General features: G+C 40.5%; 1 protein-coding gene across 2 annotated transcripts; it reads right to left on the bottom strand.

Annotated features, from left to right (window-relative positions):
- Window positions 1-982: 982 nt before the first annotated feature.
- BNIP3L (BCL2 interacting protein 3 like) lies at window positions 983-22,994 on the bottom strand. 2 transcript variants are annotated; one of them, XM_058720263.1, is made up of 6 exons: window positions 22,802-22,994; window positions 15,723-15,906; window positions 10,845-10,917; window positions 5,935-6,038; window positions 5,654-5,803; window positions 983-3,762 (listed from the first exon to the last, which is right to left on the bottom strand). In XM_058720263.1, exons 1-6 carry the CDS (start codon window positions 22,899-22,901, stop codon window positions 3,714-3,716), a joined length of 660 nt encoding a protein of 219 aa, XP_058576246.1. In that variant the 5' UTR covers window positions 22,902-22,994; the 3' UTR covers window positions 983-3,713. The 2 variants fall into 2 exon arrangements, with proteins under 2 accessions (XP_058576246.1, XP_058576248.1); XM_058720265.1 differs by lacking the exon at window positions 22,802-22,994 and adding an exon at window positions 16,660-16,807.
- Window positions 22,995-23,004: the final 10 nt, after the last annotated feature.

Genomic DNA, 23,004 nt, shown 5'->3' on the forward strand with positions numbered 1-23,004 from the left:
TAGGGAAGGGGAGACACATATGCCTTCTTCCTCTCTAAATCTTCTCACCATGGACTTCAGGTTTCTCTCAGATCTTCGTACGCACCCTGGCCCACCCTTCCCATCCTGGGGGTTACCCAGGGCAGGCCCTATTCCTTACCTAGAGAATCAACTGATCTTCTGGCCTCTGGTACTCCTCTCCTCACGTTTTCATGACCATCCAAAACTTCAGTCTTCAATCATTTCTCTGCATTTAACCCTTCAAAGGTACCCCATCGACTATACACATGAGTTCAACTCCCAGAAGAGCATATAAATCTGTTTGGTTCAGCACTAAACTATACTTTGAATTTCCTCTCTACCCATCCCGTTTTCCAGCCACAACGAGCTTCCTGTTATTTCTAGAATCGATTTTTTTTAAGTTTGTTTTTATTTATTTTGAGCAAGAGATAGCAAGCAAGGGAGGGGCAGAAAGAGATGGAGAGAGAGAATCCCAAGCAGGCCCCGCACGGTCAATGCAGGGTCTGATGTGGGGCTTGAACTCCTGAAACTGTGAGATCATGACCTGAGCCAAAGCCAAGAGCTGGACGCTTAACCGACTGAGCCACCCAGGTGTCCCTAGGATAGATTTTCACATGTCAGTTTCTGCCATTCCTTTATAGGCATGCTTTTGATTCTCTTTTGCACTGAACACTCACTCATCTTTCAATATATCACCTCTTCTGTGAATAATATCCTGATGCTCTCTGGCAGAACAAAAGTTCTAAATTGCTTTGGTCCCCTTCTACTTCTTATACACATCTCTGATAAATAATTTCATCTGTGTGGTGACGGTCCCCCCAAGAGGAGGGAACTCAGGAGGGCAGGAAGAGCATTCGTCCCTGTGAACTCGGCACCCTAGTATTAAAGGAGCTCAATGGCGGAAAACTTCTGTGCACACAGAAGGCCTCCTCTCTGGACTCCCAGGCAACACACATGACATAAAACGATATGCTGACAGAAGAAGTTTTGTGAGAGCTTTAATGGCACGAAATGTTTATAGCTACAAGTTATACATGTATTGTAAACTGTATATAATGATACAAAGTGCTAACTAAATAGATGAAGAATGCATAATCACTTTGGCTCAGTTAATTCCAATAATTTCAACAACTGGTTAACTTAAAAATTCATCCCACTGGCTGAGTGTTCAGTTTTCACTTTTTACAACAGTAAATACTTTTGCTGCAAAGTAACTTGTTGCACTTTTTAATGTGCAGGTTTGTGCAGTTTTGCTCGTGATTCCATCTACGAATATTTTTAGCCAGCTTTCATCAATCAAGAAAAATGAAGCCTGCCTTTTCGTCCCCCAAACTGTAAACAGGCGTAAAGCTTTTAAAACATTATTCTTAAAACGTCAACTGTTACATGTTCAAGTCTCCTTTCTAATCACGCAATCTGTTTCTGTTTGACATAAATCTGGGTGGGAGCATCAACATGTATTCCATATGTTAGGGCTGTCAATAAATACTGCATGACTGTATCTTATGATAAGTTCTACTGTGATCATGTATTCATGTTTTAAGTAATAGTCCAAAATTTCACAGATGTTTTAAGAAAAAAGAACTAAATTTATGTCCGATGTTGAAGAAAATCATAAACATACCCAAGTTCAACCACACTACTGATAGGATTGCTACTGAGTTTCAAAAGAGGGCAATGTGTTGCCTATAAAAAAGTTGCTCTTACTTTTTGTATAATTTTACTTTTCCCTCCCATGATACGGATTGTAATACAAGCTGTATATTACAGCGGTCCAACTCTTTAGTTCTTGCAACTTGATCGGCCTTTCCAGTTTTAGGCAGGCTTTTCAAAATCAGTGGGCCGTCAGATTCACTTTCCAAAACAAATTCAAATATGAACACTTGAAATAAATAGGTTATAGAAGGCAAATCAAGTGTTACCAGGTTTAAGAATAAGCTAGAAACAAAGTATAATAAAAAGATATCCAAAATTATTCAGACATCAACCGCTCAAAAGAAAACATAAAATAATTCAGAAAACTATTTTGGATATATCATCTTTCTCAAAGATAACCTGCTATATTCTTGAAGATAGCCAGAAATTATTATTGTTTTGTTTAATCTGTAGGTTATTTTCCACTACAACACATCCAGTTTACAAAATCTGATGTGAAAGAGAACAGAGTTAGATAGTTTCTGCAGACCGGCAAATCTATTATTGTCACTGCTCTTATCCCAGGCGATCTGATGCACTTGATTTAATGAAGAGATCGCCAGTTTTAAGATTACCAATGGTCCTCTAAATAGTCAATAGTCATGTCTACATCATAAACAGCAATTTATATATAAAACATATAATAGTATCCTTCAGAGTCATGCCAGGTGTTCCAAAAATCCAAGAAATCTACTTGCAATAACTGGGGGTCCTGATGCTTTCTAACAATTTGGTCCTAAAGCTTCACATTTTAGAAACAAACAAACCCAAATGCACAAACACACACAAGCCGATCACTGTTGCCGAGTGCCCTGGAACTTCAGGAGTTCACAACTGAAGATGGCTACGGGAGGAGAAAACCGCCAGCGCCTGCCCAATCGCAGGGACCACCGTGGGAAGGCTGGACAGGTGAGAGGGAAAGATCCGAAGAAAACAAACACCATCTTTTTAGAACTTTGTCAACTGTCCCCACAACCCACGTCTGGTTTTCAAAGCTGTGCGAGTGCTTGGAATCACTCCGAAACAATTACCTTCACAGTTTAAAGGCTTCAGAGTGTAAGTGGTGCTTCCTAAAACAAGAAGCCCGTATTTGTACCACAAATTGGAACTCGTTCCAAAGCCTCCTCTTAGGAAAAAAACAACAACAGAAGAACTTAAAAGTCATGAAAAATTCACATGCAGCTAAAGCTAATAAACATAAAAATACCAAACACACACAAATCCCCAAAGCAATTTCATCTATTTCTAGGTAGGCCTGAGACGTTCCTTATGAGTAATAGAGATTCTACACCATAGAAAAGACAGCATTACGACATCCTAGTATTAAAATACGCTCATGTGCTTTAGTTCTGATTCTACGTCATACCCATCGTTTATGTAGCTGGCCTCCTACAAATTAAAAGGCGCCATTAAGGAGGCTGTTTAGACAAAAAGTGGCTCCAAAGCTTGTTTAAAATAATTTTTTATTGCCCAGGATATTTTTTTGTGTGTGTCTTGGTTTTTTTTGTTTGTTTGTTTTCTTTTTTAATAACTATAAATTCAAGCTTAGGGAAGCTTGCCTTTGTCTTGAAAAAAACAAAACAACAAAGCTGTCATATCATTTGCTAACCTGATCTCATTTGAAGAGAGAGATGGTAGTTATCTTGCAAGAGCAAAATTTATACCACGAATGATGCAGGTCTAAGTCTGGTAGCACTAAAAGGAGACGATAGCATTGTTGACAAAATTATAATCTGCTGGTGGCATTTGCGGAAAAGAAGCCCTTGCAAATTTCTAAATAACAGTAAACTCTGTTAGGAAATTCTAAAGTGTCTTACAGGCCAAAAAGGGAATGAGGTTAGTAAAATGCCTCAACAGAGTTTGAATAAAATACTGGATTTGAGAGTTACTGGAACTTGGATATGTAAAAATAGGGTGGTAGGTTGGGTCATGCTTACAATGGTCTCAAGTTCAAATAAACTATTGTGACAATACACCACTTCACAGGTCACACGCTTGTCCAGGGGCTTTTCTTTCCTTCAGTAGGTGCTGGCAGAAGGTGTGCTCAGTCGCTTTCCAATATAGATGCTGAAAGGAAACAGAGTGTGTCACGTTTCATTGGCTTCAACAGGTGTATACCAGCTTTCCACAGGCTGAACTGTACTTAAAAACTAAATGTTTCAATTCTCGTAGAAGGCTAAAAGGTGTCAGTGCACAGTTCCCTATCATCCTGAAATCACTGCTGACTTACTTAAAACTAGTCAGCAGCCAGCCAAACTGGTTTTATATAATTATGTTTACTCATTAGGCAGGACTGGACAGCACAGGGGCAGCGATCAGACAAAAGTAAAACCAGAGAGAACAGATTCCCCAAAGAACAAAGCACAAACTTCCTTTGAGATGTTCCCTTACAGCGGACAGAGGTCTATTGATATTTGAGATACGACATACGGTAATGAGCCAAATCACAAAGCTGCCAGTGCCTTACAGTGGGCTCTTACGAACCATTTAACTCTTCAGGATCAGGCCTAACATTGCTTTCCCATGCCAAGCAAGCATTTTACCATTAAGTAACGTAAGCGGAAAGGAAGTTAAGGAAAATAGGAATTTAGTCCCACCCCTCCCAGTGTAACAAAACCAACCAACTTTCTCAAATCCTTTTTTCTACATTCATCGATAATAACACACTTATTCCAGCAAGAGAGAGAATCTGAAGACTCATGAAAGAAAGAGCCCGCACAAGGTACAAAAACCAACTCCCTGAGGGCAAATGAACTACTCTGCAGTCAATACTAAAAGGGAATTAAAAAAAATTTTTTTTTGAATGTTTATATTTTTGAAAGAGAGAGAGAGAGGCAGAGTGTGAGCAGGGGAGCAGAGAGAAACGGAGACACAGAATCCAAAGTGGGTTCCAGGCTCTGAGCTGTCAGCACAGAGCCCGATGCAGGGCTCGAACTCATAAACCGCGAAATCATGACCCAAGCCGATGTCGGAAGCTTAACAGACTGGGCCACCCACGCGCCCCTATACTGAAAGGGAATTTAAAGTCGTAACCAGTCTGCCCTCACAGCAACCCCATACGACACTCACACACTTCCTTCCGCACAAACCCCTTCCATTCTGCTGTCTGCCATCACGGTCTTTGCCATCACAAAAACAGATCAAGCACCCAGAAAGACAAAAGGAGTCTATGGGAAAGTCACATATATGTTTCCATGTTTGTGACTGTAAATACTCTCCCATATGCTGAGCTCCTTAAAGGGAAAATAAGGGATATCTCTTTCGCATATTATATAGAGAAAATTACTCCTTGTACATGCTTAAAGAGAATAACAGACCTTAAAAAAAGAAAGAAACTAACAGCTAGTGTTTAACTCCTAAAATCCTCCAAAAAAATAGATTTCCTCAACTGTTCGATCAAAAAAAAAAGAAAAAAAGAATTTAAAAGACTGAAAAATCAATCAGCTACAGGTAAACGTGGGGTCAATTTTAGAAGAGTCAATGAAAATGCTACAGGAAGAAAAATACAGGACCCCCACCAACCTACCAGTTTCACTCAAAGACTATTCAGTAAAACGGTGTATTTTCCCATCTGGGGGAAAAAAAATGTTTACATCAGCCCCAAATTTATACACTAAAGGTTAGTTTACTCTAAAGCTGAGCTAATCTTGAATAATTTATAAACGACAAAACCCAAAAGGAAAAATCAGACACAGAAGAGCCCACTTAAAAATGATCACTACAGGACTAACACGAACAACTTACTTTCAAATAAGAAAAACAAAACTCCGCTATTAAAAATGCTTACCAATGTACCAATAACGTATCGGCTTCAACAGTTCTTTTAAGCTCACCCTATCTGCACTCAAACATTAAAAGGGGAACAATACAAACGGTCTCAACCATGTTTCTTACATCTGGAAATAAAATAGGAGGGTAAAATAAATGGAAAACACGCTGGGAGTTCACCAGTACTTACCCTAGCCCCAAAGCCAAAACATGAGAGAGGAAGAGAGATGGAATGAACACTTTAAGAAATTCTGCGGAGAAGATACCCCCTTTCTTCATGGCCCCGCTTTTCCTCATGCTTAAGGAAACGGAGCGTTTGGGGTGTCTGAAGTGGAACTCCCTGGGGAAAGAAAGGCAGAGGAAGGGGTCAGAAATGCACTTGCTGAGAACACCTTGGAAATGAGTAGGTCCACCGCACGCTGGTAGTTCACACCTCCCCCGTGTCCAGAGGAGACATGGGCAAGAACTCACTTAGGTGGAATGTTTTCGGGTCTACTGGACCAGTCAGACACCCAGTCTACACTTTTCTTCAAAGCATCAACTTCTTTCTCTCCTTCTGCAACCTCTTCTTCTGACTGTAAAGAAGAATTACAACTTTAAAAAGAAAAACAAAGACCGATTCTTCCTACCACAAAAGACAAATCTAGACAGCAAATATATGAAGATCCTAAGGTTGTGCCTGGGCAATTTTCATGGAAGAAACGTGACAGCTTTCTAAACAGGCTGACAAAATGATCTGAGATCACAGCATTTGAGATCTTAAAAAGAACCTGAGCGGGCCTCACTGCGGTTCTATCTAAGCAGAGGATGTGAACCTCAAAAAAGCACACTTGGGGCTATCATGCTAGGTACAGTGCAGAAAGCATTAATAACTGTTGAATCTGGGCAATGTTTCTTCACAGGCCCACTGCAACATTCTCTTCACTTTTGTACGCACTTAAAATTTTTCATTATTAAAACTAAAAGACAACATATCCCAATGTATATACAAACCAATTAAAGTGATGAGGGAAGAAATCAGTGGGAGATGTGATGAAGAAGTAAATAATAATATTTATTAATCATTCATCAAAATACCAGCATCATTCTAAGCACTTCACATGCATTAATCTTTACCTTGCAACAACCCTACAAAAACAGGAATTACTGACATTCCATTTTACAGATGAGGAAATGAAGACATAAATTCAGTAACTGCCTAAGGTTCCGTAATCAGTAAGAGGCGGGGCCAGTATTTCAACCTGGGCAAACGGTCTTCTACAGCCCCCACTCATAAGCATTAGGTTTTATTTCCTGGATGGAGATTATATATTTTTTTAGACAAATCACTAAACATTTCCCAAGGTTTATTCAAAAGTACTTACACCAAAAGTTTCTTGGACTCATTTGTTTGCTACTGGCTTAGAAATTGACATTTTTCCATCAGATAAATGAGAAAGAAGTCTTTGCTCTTGCTAACTATAGCCTATAGTTTCGGGCCAAGAACATGCAAAAGAAGCCACAGGAATTTTTAGGAGATATTCCTAAAAATGAACAGCAATGTTCACTCAGCTTTACAGAATGGATGCCAGGACCTCAAACCAAAGGGTCTCAGAGTGAACTATTTTGATTTGTTACTTTGCTTGAATAGGATTCATTCTTTGGCCAAAGCTTTCATTCTTTTCGCAGACGGCAATGAAATGCAGAACTTAATAGATCAATGTGATTCTCTCTGACAGGCTAGTTCTTTTTGAAACAGGTGCCCCAGTAAGGTGGTTTCAGAATAAAATGGGCTACCTGCATCTAGAGACGACCGAACCGGAAGTAAAATCCCTGTGGATTTCTGCTACTCTGGTAGTACCATTCTTACTCAGTTCTGCTGGATTTAGCAAATTCCGCTGAATGACACAATGTAGCCTTTAGGATTAAGCTTTTTCCACTGGGTGTTGAGATTACTCAGAATCATGAGTTGGCTCTTTGTGAAATAAATCTGAAAACATCCTAAATCAAAAACAATAAACGGTTACAATTTACTTAGAGACCAGTTTGTGTACCCACGGGTATCTGGCTATATGCAACACTGCACAACATTCGGCTTCCAGTTTCCGACTCTGGTCTCCCATGTCTCTCCTTAAAACTGCTCGAAGATTTACATTTAAATTTGTGAACAGATCAGGGTTTCCTACTTTCCAAGAGAATGAAAATGTGGTAAGATTTTACGCTCTAATTTTTTCGAAGCTGATGTCATTTTCTCTCAGTTGAGTGAAGCAAAGTTTTTAGGCTACTAGTAAAAAACAAATAAACGACAACAAAATACAAATTGCCCAAATCAGTTTAGACGGCTCACCTTAAGAACCAAGAATCTCACGCTACCCTCGTTTACTACCACCGTGTGCTTCCCTTTTATTCATGTTAAATTTGCCAGTTTCAGGTTTTAAATTACCTTCTAATCCTTGGAATTCCGGAATATGGTAAAAATGTACTTAATCTAATGAATACGATTTGTGCTTTTAAACTGAATTATCCTCTCTCTACACCCACATCTAAAAAAATTCTCATTGTTTTAGCCTGTTCTCATGCGGAAGTCCCTTACCTTCAAATCACTCACATTTTCCTTCCTTGGGCCACTCAAGTTCTCTACATGAGACTATTAAACTGCATACAGTGGGGTCCATGGGCAGATAAACCACAGTTTTACAAGAGGGAGAAGGGAGGACATCTTCAGTCTGCATCATGACTTCAAGAGACCATTTACAGTCAATTTTCTACTATAAAACAAGACTCTTGAGGACTATGGTCATAAAAGTATAGTCTGAATGATCCTTTTCTTAAATGCATTACCCCTTAGGCTTCTTCACAGCATAACTTAGCAGGCATGTTTTAGTTCATTCTCATGACCTTATGAGCTCTCCTGAAATCAATCCCCTGCAAGGACTTATTACAGTAGAAGGAGCAGGCCCAGACAGCCCTGGTTTCAATCCTGGCTCTATTGTGTATTGGCTTTGTGATCTTAGATAAGTAACTTCTCGAAGACAAAGTCTCACTTTCCCCATTTGTTCTCAGGGCTAACATCACCTCTTTCACTGGACTGAGAACACTGAAAGTGGGAAAAACTTTTTTTAGGAATAAATTTAGCACCAAGAATATATCTAACAGTGTCTTTCCTTTCTCCTAGAAAAGGCTGAAAATGTCATACATTCCTCGTATAGACATATATAAAAATGTTCAATAAAATCAAGTACCATAGCAGTCCTGTGGTAACTGCTTCTGTTTGCTAACCCTAAACTTGCTTCTCATTCACAAATATAAAATGCGTCCTCCCAAGCCCTAAAGTTACTCATTTTTAAATGATCGTTTCTTCAATTTTAAAAAAGCAATGAAAAAGGCTTTTTGAAAGCTTAAGTAAATCATACCTACTGATGTCTTATTAAAAGTCTTACTTCAATGTTCCTTTAGGTACCTGTTTCTGAATAGGAACCACACTAGCAATACGACCATAATCCGACACAGAAGCCAAAAGATTTTCATTATCTTTCCTAAATTTCACAAATTCCTTTGGAATTCTAGGATGGATGCAGTCAGCTCTAGAATTCCATTTGAATTCAATTATCAGTGAAGGCTAATTGTACACTGCCACTCCATGAACCAGGAGAGCACCTATCAAAGTGTTTCATTAGGTGGTTAGGGAGCTTATTCGGGGGTGGGGGGGGGGTGGGGGGAAGTATGTGTGAAGGGGGAGGGAGGTCTAAGATCAAATTAACTTGGAAAACACTTGGTTTAAATAAACAGATTCTTTTACTGCAGGAGTTGTCAGAGCCTTTAAGGTACTACTATGTGCTGTAAATACTGGGATGGGAGGGGGAGGGAGCACAGGGGCTGTATTATTTCCACTTAACTCGCCTTCAGGATTATTTTATGGAGCTTCCCATTGAGCAACTGTTTCTCGAAACACATTCTGGAAAAGGCTAATCTAGATTTTCAATCTGTCCGTACGAAAGACAATATGGATTGAGGATATCTTCCTCAGGAAAGACTACAGCAAAGAATTAATTTCACTTCTCTGTCTTGGGATTCCTTAGTCCACTTTGCCATGGAAACTATATATTTTCTTCTTCATTAGTTATAGCACATCCACATGGCAAACTGGACATACGTAAGCAGCCATTCAACAACTACAGTCAGAACAGCTTCCTACGTGAGAGCCTTGCTACTATAACCTTCTCTATAAGATAAAGCTCATCATAATATAAATTTGTATTCAATCCACAGATCTGCGAGGTTTCAGGACAGCACAAATAGAATATAGGCAAAGCAGGGAGAAACTGTGCAGCCTTCGGAAACAGAAAATACTGGGTGCATCCAACATACCATGTAAAATGTTTCTAGTGCAAAGGGGTTTAGGACATTGTAAAGTGATAACCCCACAAAACAAAGTTTCTGTCAGAATCCATTTAAACAAACCTCCATCAAACACTCTGCAAGCACCTAACACAGGAGAGCAAGACAACGGTTCCTGTCCTCACGAATTTGCACTGACCCTTTTCGGTGAAAGTTAAGGGCTGGCTATGAACATTCTACATCACGAACAACAAGTATTTACTCATCGTAAGTTTTATAATATAAACCCTTGTAAGCTTTCAATACTATGTCTGTTGATTTTACTAAAACATCAATTCTTAGTGAACTATTCTTATCTTCTTTAATTTAATGAACCCTGCAAAATTTAGATGAATTCTCTCTCTAGCTGTTGTATTCACTTCAAAAGTCACTGCTTTGATTTCAGATGCAGAAAAAGTTTTCATACCTGGTTCTACAGCTTTCCTTTTCATTCATTTTGTGACCTTACATAAAACTCCTCAGTTTTCCATTTATAAACTCAAGAAACTAGCCCAGAATACAGAATGATACATCATAGATAAGAATTTTCCAAATCTAGGGGTACCTTGCTGGCTCAGTCAGTTGAGCGTCCGACTTCGGCTCGGGTCATGATCTCACGGTCCGTGAGTTTGAGCCCCGTGTCGAGCTCTGTGCTGACAGCTCAGGGCCTGGAGCCTGCTTCGGATTCTGTGTCTCCCTCTCTCTCTGCCCCTCCCCCACTCACACTCTGTCTCTCTCTCTCCTTCAAAAATAAATAGACACTTAAAAAAAAAATTAAAAAAAAAGAATTTTCCAATTCTTTTAGGGTGATAGGACCCCAAATTCTCAGCTGTAGAGAAGTACAAGGGTTGTATCATCCTAACTAAATTATACAACCAGAAACTGAATAACTTAAAACAGCTTCCAAGTACTTTTTAAAGTCTTCTTATTCTTCAATATATTTTAGCAAAACACACTTATCTAGAGGTTCACATTTTTCCTAATTGTTTACTGTACATCAGAACAACGAACACACGCACACACACCTGAGAGCTATGGTCCCTGCTGGTGTGCATCTCCACATCAAACATAATCTGCCCATCTTCTTGTGGGGAAGGGCTAGAAGAGAAAGAATTTAGCCATTAATTTTAGTTCTCATTTTGCCAAGTAAATTAACCTCCACTGGAAATTAGAAAACTGAAAGTTACAGTAGAATTGGCTTTGAAAAAGCCGCAAATCAAAAAGTATTATCTTTTCTGAAATCAAGCACTCTTGTTTTCAAAATGTTCTGGAATTTTGTGGTGGTGATGAATTTCTTTGCAATGATAAATTTCCTTATTTTTACTCTTTTTCCAATAAAGGTACGATGATCTACAAATTCAGAAAGCTGGTTTGGGATTCTTTTGCTCAAAACTCTTTCCTCATTAAATAATTCATCACCAGCAAGTCTCAACATGTGAAAGCAGTTTTCAGAGCCTAGTTGGTTCCCAGCCTCCTGAGGAGCTTCCTGGGTATAATCTGAAACCGGCCCCCAAATGGGAGGGCGAGGAGAGCAAAAGAGGCAGGCCACCCCACATCGGTAGGTGATGGCTTTAAAGAGAGAGGGAACTTACAGATGAGGCTTGTCTTGGGGTGACAGTAAGTCGAGCACATCAGATCGCCATCAGCCTGCCACATCTTAAAAGTTCATACAGAGGCCTTAACTGGGTCTAGTCACATATGCCGTTCAAACAGTCTCAACACCACATTTCTGTCTCAAAGCTGTATTCCTCAGGCAGCTTCTGAGAGCTGGGAAGGTAGGCACATTCCAAGGTCAGGAGAGGGGCTGGGGAGCCTCCAGTTGCCCAAGTCCAGCTTCAGGGTCAATCTGAGGTCACGTCTTCTCGAACACTTCCTCTGGCACTCTTTCAAAGGGTCTTCACGTTTAAAATTGTGTTCGCGATACTGTTACGATTTATTTGCCTTTGTCATTCTTATTCTGTCATGTCTGTCATTCTTACTCCGTGTATCGTGAAACTTTCCAAAGCCTACATGATGTGTTTTATGACAACAGACCCAGTGCAAAAGCAGAGGAGAATCCAGCTGTTTTCTATTAAAGCCAGATATTAAAGAGATTTGCAAAAATGTAAAACAATGCTACTAATTCTAATTTTTTTGGTTATGAAAAAGTTGCTTTTCATTTTAAAAAGCTACTTATATTGAAATGCAAAGGGTTTATTATTGTTGAATGAGTGCGTATTTTGAAACTTTCTGTTTTAATTTCTAATACAGTTAAATGTTGAAATATATAACCCACATAATCCAAGGACTTTTGGGGATCCTAATAATTTTTAGGGCTGTAAAGGAGTACTGGGACCAAAGAGTTTCAGAACCACTATTCTACTTGTTTCAGAAATATTTGCTTTGAGATATCTCAGAGTGAATTACTGAAGCTCATATATGAATATGGAACTTTAATGAAAAGCACAAGATAATATTCCCCAAAACAAAAATTTACAGATAAACTTTTCGACAAAACACGTGACTGCAAACTATCTTGATACAATAGATGAACACAACATGCTAAGTCCTATTCTTAGTTTTGTCAGCGATTCCTTGTGTCACCACGGCAGGTTGTTGCTTCTCGGCCTTTCGGCTAAGATCAAGTATAACACAACAGGTCACTAGATTTTCCACTATACACCCCGCCCCCACCTCCCAAATCTAAACTGAAGTATGGATGAAAACGCTCAGGCCTGACTTGTTCAAAGGCCTAGATATTAACTGTTCAAGATACCAAGAGCACGTGTAGAATGTTAACATATAGAAATGATGGTGAGACACACTCAAAAATAAGTTCACCTGAAATCTGTCAGACTGATTCGGCCTAGGAGCCTCAGACTATTATCACTGACACAAGAGAGTCCTAAATAGGGACGGCAAAAGAGAAAAGCGGATTCTGTACCGCACAAACATTTTAGTGTATTTAGAAAATTTTGGTCTTAAACTAGGAATCTCAGGCTACAGCACAGGAACCAGGTAGGAGGCACTCTTGTCCTCAGTTTACTGTCCTTATGCTCCAACACCACTGAGTTCACAGCCAGAGATCCAGTTAAGGGCGAGCCTTCCGTAGCCATAAGCAGGTCAACGCAGTAGAATGACACAGTTAAGAACCCTACAGGAGCACTTCTCTCCTTCTACACTCTTCTTTATCGTTGGCACCAAACCCACTTAGGAAAATACTCAGTGTTTCACTGGTCAATGGTTTACTCCTCCTAGCAATGTGAAATGCATTAGAGCTTCAATTCTGGCTCATGATAGAATTAGCTGGGGAGCTTTTAAAATATCCTGTCTCTACCCCACCCCTCACAACGGAATGAGAATCTCTAGGGATGGGGTCTGTGCACTGGTATTTTTAAAAGCTCCCTAGGCATGTCTGGTGTGTAGGCTGAGAACTCCCGCAATAGGGTGAAACGTGATATAAAACACAGGGGGGTTATCTTCTTACAACCGCCACAGTGACAAAAATGTATCTGTGGGATAATTAAAAAAAATTTTTTTTTTAACGTTTTATTTATTTTTGAGACAGAGAGAGACAGAGCATGAACGGGGGAGGGGCAGAGAGAGAGGGAGACACAGAATCAGAAGCAGGCTCCAGGCTCTGAGCCATCAGCCCAGAGCCCGACGCGGGGCTCAAACCCGCGGACCGCGAGATCGTGACCTGAGCTGAAGTCGGACGCTTAACCGACTGAGCCACCCAGGCGCCCCTGTGGGATAATTTTTAAATTCCAAGTTCGGTTGGTCCTTGAACAATACAGGGTGCTGAGGCCACCCCACAAAGTTAAAAACCTGTGTATAACTTTTGACTCCCCCAAAACTTAATCGCTAATAACCTACTTTTGACCAGAAGCCTTAAGGATAACATAGTCAACTGACACATATCCTGTATGTTATATGTATTGTCTAGTGTATTTTTACAGTAAGGTAAGCTAGAGGAAAAACATGTTAAAGATAATCATAAGGAAGAAAAAACACATTTACAGTATTGGACCGTATCGAAAAGCATTCACACGACTGTGCAGTTCAGACTCACGTTGTCCAAGGGTCACTGTATACATAAATTAGCTTTGAGACTAATATCCAAGAATCCTAGAATTTCTCCATCTATAAGAAACACTTCTCAATGACTTCAAATATAGGGATGCATGGCAATTCAACTGACCCGAATTTTGAAGACATTTCTGAATGTTAAAATGTGTTATATAGCAGGGGAGAGTATTACTGAGCTCGAGCTGTAGGCCTTCTCTGAAAGATGACCAGGAACCCAGCGCGTAAAGGCACACAAGCTGAGGGACAGGAAAGTGCTCGAAGGCATGCGCCACGCCTCACTTCACATGTTTAAAGACCTAACTTGAACATGATCGTGAGAAAGTAAATTCATGTCCAATCACAAGTATAACTACAACCACAAGTGAAAGAAGTTGACCAGAAAAGCAAGCAAGGGACTTCTTCTCTGCTCAATGACCACAGCAAGTGAACAGGTTAAGGGACACATTGATGCCAATCATCAAGGGTCATGTACTTGAATGCAGAAAAGCCTTAGAAACAAGCCTAGAACAAGCAGAAAACTTCAGAAACGCATAACGAGTCCCATAATATAAATGCAGCGTAATAGAAACTTCATTCTGAAAGACAGACGAATGCTGTTGCTACTGGAATCAGTGGCAAGCTGCTCAGCAAAGAGCCATCTGCTCTGCTTCTAACGAGGCTCCTGGGAAGTACAGGGACAGAGGCAGAGGCGGGGGTGCGCGGTGGGCCAGAGCCAGCAACCCAGTCCTCTGCTACCTTGGTGACATCGGTGGATCATAAGACAGGCAGGAACTTCAAACGTGACTGAACTCCTGTTTCTCCTTTTAAACTTTTTCTGATATATAAAATGTGCTATATATACATTTTACACAAAGTACAAAAATGTTCAGAAGAAGAAAAATATCCATAATTCCATCCCTTAGAGATAATCACTTTTATTTTTAGTACCCATTTTTAAGTGTTTCCTTAGCCTTTTCCTCGTGCGTTTGCATTTTCTCCGTGGATAATATCAGTTAACTCTTAGTTAACCACATCATCCAGTATCCCGTAATGCTAACGTATGGCCGTCACAGACCAGGAGGTGTTAGGTAGATCACCATGTCATTTAATACCGCGTCCCCCGGGGGGAAAAAAAAATGACGCTTACACTGAAAAGCAAACAAACAACTTGGTTTCATTCAACTCAATCACCGTGCCCTTACTCTTTCACCATAAGCAGTTCTTCATCAGTGGAATTACTTTTCCCGAGTTAAATATAGAAATATGAGGTCAAAAATAAAAGTTCCTCTGAAGAAACAGAATGGCCTCCCAAATTAACTATCTTGATAGCCGGTGGTCAGTGTTTTCCACCCTGCAAATTCTGCCGTAACTTGCATCAACTGCAGTTCCTAGGACTCAGAAACATTTACGGAGTGTTACTACACACCAGCACCATGACTATCAAGGGTACCACGGAGATGAAACACGACCCCTGCTCTTCGGAGACTCACAAGCTAGAAGGGGGGACAGACACAGAAGAGGTGACTGGCAGAATGTGATCTCTGAAACAGGGACACGAAGGAAAATGGGAAAAAGTTGGATTCATTCTACAAGTAAACATTTATGCCCTTGACTTTTAAACCGATAAATATCAAAAAATGACACACTCTGAGTAAAGAAACTGATTTAATCTAGGGGAAAACACTAGGGACTCAACTATTTGTCAATTAGCTCTCTGATTTAAATTCACATGCTGCAATAAATCAGGAGTCATATTTTGTCAAATGAAGACGAAAGCAAATTTATTTCTTCTAATGGGAATTAACCTTGTAACCCGTCTGTTTTCCGAATTCTACCAAATCATGGATCTCACTTACCTGTCACAGTGAGAACTGGCTCTTGAACTACTCTGTCCTGATTCGTGTTGTGCGTCCAAAAGAATCTTTTCCATGTCTCCATTGTGGATAGAGGATGAGGAAGGTACGTGTTCTAGCCCCCCATTTTTCCCGTTGCCATTATCATTGCCATTGCTGCTGTTCATAGGGAGCTCCACCCAGGAACCTGTTGGACGAGTCAGATAGCTTAAGTTAACCACAGCAGAACCAAACTCTGTCCTGTGCACACAGATGCGAATGTGGTGAATTCCGATAAGAATTCGGTCTTGCCTTAAAGCAAACGTAAAAGTACTCTGAAGACAATAAATAAGGAGCAACAGAAGTCTAAAAATGTGTATAGTTCTTGTTCCTGAAGTAGCTCATGCAATCAACCAATTTAGAAGAAGCTGGAACTCTAACCACTAGTATCTTAGAAAATGTGTTTTTCGGCCAATTTTCTCTCTAGTTAAAGCTTAGTTTTATATACAATAAGCACTCCTCTGAAAACTCTGAGATTGCTTTCCAAAAAATAAATGGCTACTTTATTACAAGACAGCCTACTTATCTCCAATATTTTAGTTATAGATGTATTTAATGTAACACATATTTTTCCCCAAAGTCTACTTCAGCTATTTAGTTGTGCCCTCCCCACAGATAAAATAAACACATGGCTTAGAAACTTCATGAAAGTCATCTAAATAAGTCAACAACTGTCTTAATTAGTATAAACAATTGAGAAGCTCCCAGAGAACTTAACTCCAATCGTAAGTTTCAATTTGTGTACACATGTGCAAAATGAACGAACGCATCCAGCTCTTAATTAAATCAGGTGGTAACACTAAGAATTCTGAAAAACCTTGTCTCCATGCCACCGATTAGTTTCTTCCTTTCCTCTGTACCTCACCCCTTTCTATTCCCTTTCTCTATGTACTAACCGTACCTTGTGGACTTGACTTTTCTTCTCTCCCACGAGCTCCTACTTTCTAGGGTTTCATTAAGCCTTGTTGGTTTTAGGGGAGAAACTACTGTGCATCTGCACAGGAGACACTGAGGTTTTCTTAGGCAAACAGTCAAAGGGGGTGGAGCCACGGGAAAGGGGATGTGGCCTCGGTAATCTGGACAGCTCTTGAAAATATTTACTGGCTCCATGAGTCTGCAGACACATTAAGATGCTTTAATTTTAATAAGAATTGGCAGCAGTAGCCAACAGGCCAACTTCACAACAAAAAGAGATAGTGATGGATTTGCTTCATACTTTGCATATTTTTTTATTTATTTTATTTATTTTTTATTTTTAAAATTTATTTTACTTATTTTTGAGACAGAGAGAGACAGAGCATGAACGGGGGAGGAGCAGAGAGAGGGAGACACAGAATCCGAAACAGGCTCCAGGCTCTGAGCTGTCAGCACAGAGCCCGGCGTGGGACTCGAACTCACGAACCTCGAGATCGTGACCTGAGCCGAAGTCGGACGCTTAACCGACTGAGCCACCCAGGTGCCCCGCATATTTTGTTTTAGAAAATATAATGAAGCAGGCTGGTAGGGCCATCTCTCTAAACTCCCAGCATAAGTGTTAAGCGTTCTGTGGCTGAACAGTCTTCCATCAGTAAATCACAAGTAATCACCAAAACAGGCTCAAACCCTCAAATGGACTATTAATGAAGTGAGGACTATTCTAGATCCAAAGTGAACACATCATCCTTCTATGAAGGAACAGCTCAAAGGCGACCTGCCTGGAAATCAGACTCCACCGCCTGCTCTCTGCCCGTATTTCTCAGCTTCAGTATTCTCATTTGCAAAACAGATATAAAAGCACAGACCCTACCTCAGAGCTGCTCTGAGGATTAACTAGAGGAACATGGGTGAAGTGCCTAGTAAGTGGGAGATATTCAGCTATCTGCTAGATAAACGAGTTTGTCCTTGTCCAGTACTTAGAACCGTGTTTGCTGAATAAAAATGAAGTTACCCTTCCCTCCCTTTCCCTCCACGGCAGTCCCAGTGGGGGTCACAGCCCAATAACCACAACCAAATCTTTGGGACTCTACTGCCAAACAACACGGTTGCAGGACGTCCCCGCGACCTCATTCTATACAGAAACAAAAATGGACAGACTAGGTAGAGTTCAAAATGGATTAACAAATTCGACTAACAAAGCTAAGACAGACTGAACACTAAAGGTAATTTAACTAAATCCTTGGAGTGCCTCTGGAGTGTAGAAGAAACATGCCAAAAGCATCCCTAAATTTAGAGCTCTGCAAAGTATTTTAACTGGAGAGACAGAAAAAGAAAGAGGTATATGATAAGTTTTTTTCCTACTCCTATTGTTTTCTACAATTTCAAACTTACTTTAAACCAACAGAATCAGTTCTTCTTGTACTGAAGCCTAATGTATAAACAACACAAACAAAAGACCTGAGCTGCTCTGGTAGAAGAAGTAAGGAACCAGGAGTTCCCGATGGATCTCTGTGGAAGCCAGTCTTCCCTAAAATACAATTAATGTTCACTTCAAGTAGCTGATCAAAGAGAAAACCAGCTGTAACAATATCAGGTTTTCCACACCTCACCTTTTTGAAGGACTTCCAAACCAATATCTAGGTTCTACTTCCAGCATTAAAAATATGTAAGCAATCATAATCTACGAACTTGAGAAGACACACTTGGAAAAGCTTGGTAAAAGTGATTTCTGTAACTGGCTTCACACCCAGCATAACTGAAGGCATTTCCACTTAAGGCAGACAAAAATTGGGGGCATATATTAATATCCGTGGTTAAGAGCACAGACTGAAGCCAGACTCCCGTTCTAACACTTAACAGCTGTTACACCCCAAAGAGGTTACTTAATCCCTTACTAGTTTTCTCACCTGTAAAATGGGGATAAAAATTATATCTACCTCAGAGGGGTGCACGAAGACAACATGAATAAAGTACTGAGAAAAATAAGGAAAATCATTAGTACATGGTATGTGTTAGCTAATATTGTAATTATACTCTGTATCTTTTAAGAAACACTTCTTAATGCAAAAATGTGTTTCTTGAAAATAAACATACATAAAGTAAAAATACCTTTCTTCCCAATCTATTCCTACTCCCAAATAAAACCACTTTTAAAAAGTTCATAATGTAAACTTCCAGAGCTTTTTCGATAGTTGTGCTTTTTGCTTTTGTCTTTACAAAAAAACTGAATCATACTATACATATTTTTCTGTAAAAAGTGTTTTTTACCTAACAGTTTGTAGATACCTTTCACCATCAATGCATATTACCTTACCTCATTCTTTTAAACAGCTGCTTTGCATCTCATAAAGATATACCATACTTTAGCCATTATCCAATGTCGATGGTTAATGATAACCGAAATTGTTTCTAATATGATGTTATTACAATCAGGTCTTCAATAGAGTGTAATTTGACAATATGCATTAAGACACCTAAAAAGGTAGACTTTCCCTAACTCAACAATTCTCCAGATATATCATCTATGGAAATAAACTGTACTGCAGAAACACCTATGCACACAGATATTAAAAGGCTACCTATCAGCTTTATTTTTTGAGTAAAATGGGAAAAAAGTAAACCCGTCTTTCTCAATAGATGGACTACACATGCTTTTCATTACCTCGTTCATTTTTGATTTACAGCTTCAGAATTTCTTGATGTTCTAACTCTACCAATCCTCATAAAGTCCCTTTCTACTTGGAAAGGAAACAAGATATGAGGATTGTGCTGTCCAAGCAATACAAAGTAGAAAAAAATCTCAGTGAATTCTCTTCCTAAAAATCAAGCTTTAAAAACAACAACAACAACAACAACTGGCAGGCTCTCTCTGCTATATTAAGTCTACTTACAAACTGAAAAGTGTTCTTATGCCAGACTGTACATATACACCATACATGAGAGATTTTCTCAAATCTTTGAGAATTGCTAAGAGATTCAGAACTGCTAAGAGATTCATGCTTCTATATTTTCTAATCTAGTACATCATGAAGGCTGGTTCAGTAATTGTGATTATATTCATGACTGTATGCTGTATATACTCTTTCTAGTTTTATAATTACTAGTTCAATCCTCTTGCAAGAAGGGGAGTGGGAGAGCTGCAGGGTACAGGAAGGGAGAGAAGGAGGAAGAGTATTTCTCATTTTCCCCCCAACTTTCCAAGGTCCCGTGTGTAACTTTCATCCTAACCAGCAGAGATACATTTCATCATGTCTTATGTTCTTTCCTCCAAGCCTTTATTTTATTTCAAGCACTTGATGCTGGAATGCAGACCAAGAACAGTCACTAATATTCTTCTAAAAAAAAAAAAAAATCATTTTGCACGAAGGAGTACTTACACACCAGTTACTAATATATTCAAGAATAGTATCGTGAAGCAGTGAAGTTTCACATGCCATAGACTCAAAAGCTCTCTGGCCATAGTGGGGAAACAAGTGCATCATGGTTGAAGATGTTTAAAAAGGAAAAAAAAAAAAAAAAAAAAACAACATTAAACAACAAGAATTATCATATAACATAAATGTCCTATACAAATATTAAGTAACTTGACAGTATTCTTAAGACTAGAACTGAGACTGGAAACTGGAAAAACATCATTTTAACTTTGCCAGTATTCTGTATATTTGTCCATTAATTTGTAAGGAAGGTGAACTGTTCCCCTACAATGGTAAACTAAAAAAAAAAAAAAAAAGAGAAAGCTTTCATTACTTCTTTCAATAATTTGCTGTTAAAACTCTGTTTTGATTCCTGAACTTAAGATAAAAGTCACAAGCCACAGATAATCTGTACAACGAGTTCATCTTCTGTGTTTGACAGTGGTGCAACTTTACCCAACAAAGAACTTCAACTTATCAACAATTTGGGTGGTATTAGATGTCTGAATAAGTTGTTTTGCCCAGTGCCCAAAAATCATTTGAAGGAATCAGGAAGGCTTCTTGTTTGGTTTGAACCACTGTTGTATAATGAACTGAAAAACCAAACAGAATAAAAGGCAAGAGGGGAGTCATTAAATATGGCACTGCCTAAAAGCTTTTCAGTAACTTTTCAAAGCTCACCCTACCCCAAATAAAATACTTGCTATCTAGCAGATTTCCCAAAGCACCATTTGGATATCACACACAGACTGAAAGTTCTACTTCTGTTAAGAGCTAATACGAACGCAGCAGCAACGGACTGTCCCAAAACATCAAATACCACATAGGGTCTTCCAGACACAGAGGTAAACCATCACATACAACTCAACCCCCTTTGTTGTTTTTGCTAGCTGGTCAAAGGAAAACTAAAATTTCTTTTTTTCTGTGAAATCATGCATGCATACTAACCAACTGGCCAGGTCGTAAGCGCTGCAGGATAAGAGAGAGTACAATGAAGAAAGAGTACACCAAAAAGAGCTAGCTGGCTAGGCAGGTCACTTCTGCTCATAAGGCAGGATAACATACTGAGAGAATAGTAAACACACATAACCAGGGCATTCTGGGCCACTGACGTGTCCTGAAAGGAGCACTAGATCATTTGAAAGTAGAAATCTCAGCTCTAAGTCCTAGCCTGCTGTGAACTTGGACAACACACTTTTACTCTCACCCTGCTCCTTTACCAGTAAACAGAGGCAGTTACCTCTAAAGTCTTCCTATTCTGAAATCCCATGCTTCTAAGAGTGTGCTAAAAACAAGTTAAGTAGTGTTTAAAATGCACATTAACACATGAAACGAAAAACGTTTAAAGACACATAAATTAATCCTTACTGTGGGAAATAATATATAATCTTACAGTCCAGAACATAAGACACTTATAAGTTTTAAAAACTCCACCTTTCAGAAATTCATCCATCAAAAGATGGAACAGGAGCAATAAGCAATGAAAACATCTTAAAATAAGAAAATTCTATCCCCATCTTGCGGGGACAGGAATTCTTTTCCCTAACATAATTTTCAGGCCATGTTGGAACACCTCCCTCTTATGAAAGAGATTGCAATGCCTTGAAGTGTCATTTAAGCATTCAAATGATTTTTAAATGATTTCATCAGGCCATATGCTAACTGTCCCAACTACCTCTTTTATGAGATCAATTGTGGAAAGAAAGGTTAGGCAAGAACCTTTCCAAGACTCTGAGCTTTAAAGACAGCTAGGAACAATCTTAGGACAAGATGTCTGAGCACCGCAATGTCTGGATAACCAACTGTAGTTGCTCATAACTCAATACTGCACATGGACTTCCAAGCGCCCGACTGCATCAGTGTGGTTTTAAGCCCGTTTCTGAACATTTATTGCCCCAGACTCCAAGATTTATGCAATCTCGGGTTTAAAGAGGCCGGTCACAAGAGGTTTTCAGGGCACACAACTCCATCGTTTCAAAAACAAAACAAAAAACTCACTTGGGCCAACTCTAAAAGAAAAAAAAAACAACTCAGAAAAAAAAAAGTAGCATAGCCTCCTCACACCCCCCACTCCCCACCACGCGCGATACAAGTAACCACTAAATTGCCAAATAATTTTCCTGGCCAGCCTGTGGTAACAAAGGAAGGGAACCAAGGGGCTCACATTCCAAGCCCTGGGGGAAGGCCGACCCAGAGAGGGGAGGTCCGCCGGGCCAGGCCCGAGCCCCGAGGCACACCTGACCTCCCACGCGTCTGCCGGCCGCCCCCTCCCCTCGGCCCGCCGCCCGCGTCCATCCCCCGGCGTCCCCGCTGCACGTCCCCATCCCTGCCCACGTCCCCTCCGCCGCCCGCTCCGCCCACCCCGCCCTCACCGCGCCCCAAGGCCCGCCCCCCGCGCCCCGATTGGCTCCGCTCGGGGGCCCACCACAGGTGGGATCGGCTCGCCCCCCTTCTCCTCCCACCCATCGGCCCTCCCCGAATGCGAACCCAAGCAGCTCCCCACCCAAGACCCCAGGAGGGAGGGGAGACAGGGCTAGAGGAAGACAGGAGCAACTCGCCCTGACAGGTGACGGGAGCTGTCAGTCACCCGCACATCCTCAGCCGGGGCCAATGGGCTGCCTTCTCCTCCCGCCCTCCGCGCGGAGCTGGCGGCCGCGGCCAGAGCAGCTCCTCCTCCCCCATCCTCTTCACCGAGCCCGCCGGCCCAGCACTCACTGTTGAGGCCGGCTGTCGGGGCCAACGGCTGTTCACCCTCCTCGCAGTTGTTGTTGTTGTTGTGGGGGGGCGGCGGCTGTTCTACTAAATGAGACGACATTGTCGGGCGGCTGGAAGACCCGCGGCCGAAGCAGGACCGTCTCTGGTTCTCGGGCAGCAACACAACAAGCCGAGTCCCCCGCCCCCTTTTCTGCGCCTGCGCA

Source organism: Neofelis nebulosa, chromosome 3, assembly GCF_028018385.1.
Source record: "Neofelis nebulosa isolate mNeoNeb1 chromosome 3, mNeoNeb1.pri, whole genome shotgun sequence".
Taxonomy (NCBI): domain Eukaryota; kingdom Metazoa; phylum Chordata; class Mammalia; order Carnivora; family Felidae; genus Neofelis; species Neofelis nebulosa.

What these genes read in the sequence shown, in the direction of transcription:
- BNIP3L (XM_058720263.1), bottom strand. Translation starts at nt 22,901, where the DNA reads ATGTCGTCTCATTTAGTAGAACAGCCGCCGCCCCCCCACAACAACAAC. An exon ending in GCCAGTTCTCACTGTGACAG is followed by an intron (nt 10,918 to 15,722) that starts GTAAGTGAGATC and finishes TTTCTCTTCTAG; the next exon opens with CCCTTCCCCACAAGAAGATG. An exon ending in GTTTTGGCTTTGGGGCTAGG is followed by an intron (nt 3,763 to 5,653) that starts GTAAGTACTGGT and finishes GTTTCCTTTCAG; the next exon opens with CATCTATATTGGAAAGCGAC.